This window comes from Theobroma umbraticum, unplaced genomic scaffold, assembly GCF_002168275.2.
Source record: "Theobroma umbraticum cultivar Fairchild unplaced genomic scaffold, ASM216827v3 scaffold_130.0, whole genome shotgun sequence".
Taxonomy (NCBI): domain Eukaryota; kingdom Viridiplantae; phylum Streptophyta; class Magnoliopsida; order Malvales; family Malvaceae; genus Theobroma; species Theobroma umbraticum.
Genome location: NW_018397264.1, coordinates 2,225,744 through 2,227,607, shown reverse-complemented (window position 1 = coordinate 2,227,607; position 1,864 = coordinate 2,225,744). Strand labels below are relative to the sequence as shown.

The 1,864-nt window shown below is 38.7% G+C and overlaps 1 protein-coding gene across 1 annotated transcript in view; it reads right to left on the bottom strand.

Moving 5' to 3' along the window:
- The window catches only part of LOC110421381 (Proline-rich extensin-like family protein), a gene marked incomplete at its 5' end in the record, with an annotated part of 4,497 nt that extends 2,635 nt beyond the window's left edge, over nucleotides 1–1,862 (bottom strand). The window contains 2 exons of the mRNA XM_021434973.1: nucleotides 3–645; nucleotides 1,439–1,862. Of these exons, the coding sequence (XP_021290648.1) occupies nucleotides 3–645; nucleotides 1,439–1,862 (1,067 nt within the window). The remainder of the gene's footprint in view (nucleotides 1–2; nucleotides 646–1,438) is intronic.
- Nucleotides 1,863–1,864: the final 2 nt, after the last annotated feature.

Genomic DNA, 1,864 nt, shown 5'->3' with positions numbered 1-1,864 from the left:
GAGGTGGGGACTTGTAGTAGTATGGTGGTGGTTTGTATGGCTCAGTTGGTGGCTTGTATGGGTGAGATGGAGGTGGTGGTGATTTGTAAACGTAAGTGGGGGTTGGTGGGGGTGGTGACTTATAAATGTAGGTGGGTGATGGTGGAGGTGGAGATTTGTAATAGTATGGTGGTGGTTTGTGTGGCTCAGTTGGTGGCTTGTATGGGTGGGATGGAGGTGGTGGTGACTTGTAGATGTATGTTGGTGGTGGAGGAGGTGGTGATTTGTAGATATAAGCGGGTGTAGGTGGTGGTGGAGAAGTATAGTAGTACGGAGTTGGAGGCTTGGGCTTTGGCTTCGGCTTTTCACACTCCTTGTAAGGAGTCTTTGGAGCATAGGCAAATGGCTTAGCCTTGAGCACAACCTCGTCCTCGGTCTTTGACTTCACCTTGAGCTTAGCACCCTTGTTGCCCCAGTGTAGACTGGTGGGAATGTTGCATGGTGAGCCCATGGGTGCGGCGTGGAGCTTGGCCTTGCATGCCTCGGCTCCATATTTGGCATAGTCAAATCCTTCAACTGTGATGCTGAATTTTCCATTGATCTTGGTTTTTCCATAAGCCTTAACCTTCTTTTCACCGACATTGCAAGTTACTTCCACAACAGCACCTGCTCCATGTGCAATAATAAAAGCCAAATCATTTTAGTATCAAATTGTTGCTAAAAAGCCAACCAAAATGATGGATTATCTTTAGTCATCACTAACTTTAATAACTAATTTTGTCTTTTCATGAATTAATATAATTCTATATATTTTTAACTTTCAATAAGGCATTTGTTATGTTTATTCCAATTGTAATTAGTGCAACCCTTAATCAGGACAACTTTATTTTCCTTCAAGATTGCAACCTAATCTATACTGCACAACAAAATGGGCAAAGAGAGCTTGTATTCAACCAAGCCTATTTTTTCAATGATAAAAGTATATGGTTTGAATATAAAATTTCTATTTCATTTACTCTTTCCTTAATTGAGCTAACCCAAATAATATACTATATTATTATCAACAAAACTATAATATTATATATATCATAGAAAAGGATTGTTGTAATTTAGATACAAATTAACATATAATTAAGAAACAAAGACTATCTTAGCCTATTCAGTTTTTTAAATTAAATTTGTTGCCACAAGAATATATTCTGATTCCTTTCCATTGTTATATTTAGGTCTTCTAAATTAAAATATTGTAAAGATCTTGCTACCCTTATTTTAACTTCTAAATCACATGACAAAGTGCTAAAAAAATTTGAAATTAACAAAGTGAAAGTCCAGCTAATGAAAAAGAAAATGTGAAATAATAATTATCTAAAATGGTTTTGCTTTTTTTTTCCTTGTGGTTAATTATAATGAACAAAGGTTTGATAGTACTAGAAAATTAGGAAATTTGAAAGAATTTTACCTTTGAGATGTTTCTTGTCGTGTGACTTCACTGGATATCCCCAGTCATAGCATCTGTAGCAGTAAACTTTACCAACCACCTTGACTATGAGTGGATGGTGGTGGGGATAAGGGTGAGGGGCAGGATAATGAGGAGCTGGTGGTGGGGGAGAATTGTAGTAGTAAGGAGGAGATTTAGCTGGTGGTGGTGGAGATTTATAGTAATATGGTGGTGAGACATAATGTGGAGGAGGTGGTGGAGACTTGTAGTAGTAAGGAGGTAGAGGAGATGGTGAGGGTGGTGGTGGAGACTTATAATAGTAAGGTGGAGGTGGTGAAGGAGATGGTGGTGGAGGAGACTTGTAATAGTATGGTGGTGGAGGGGATGGGGAAGGTGGTGGAGGAGATTTATAGTAATATGGTTTTGGTGGAGACTTTACTGGAGGTG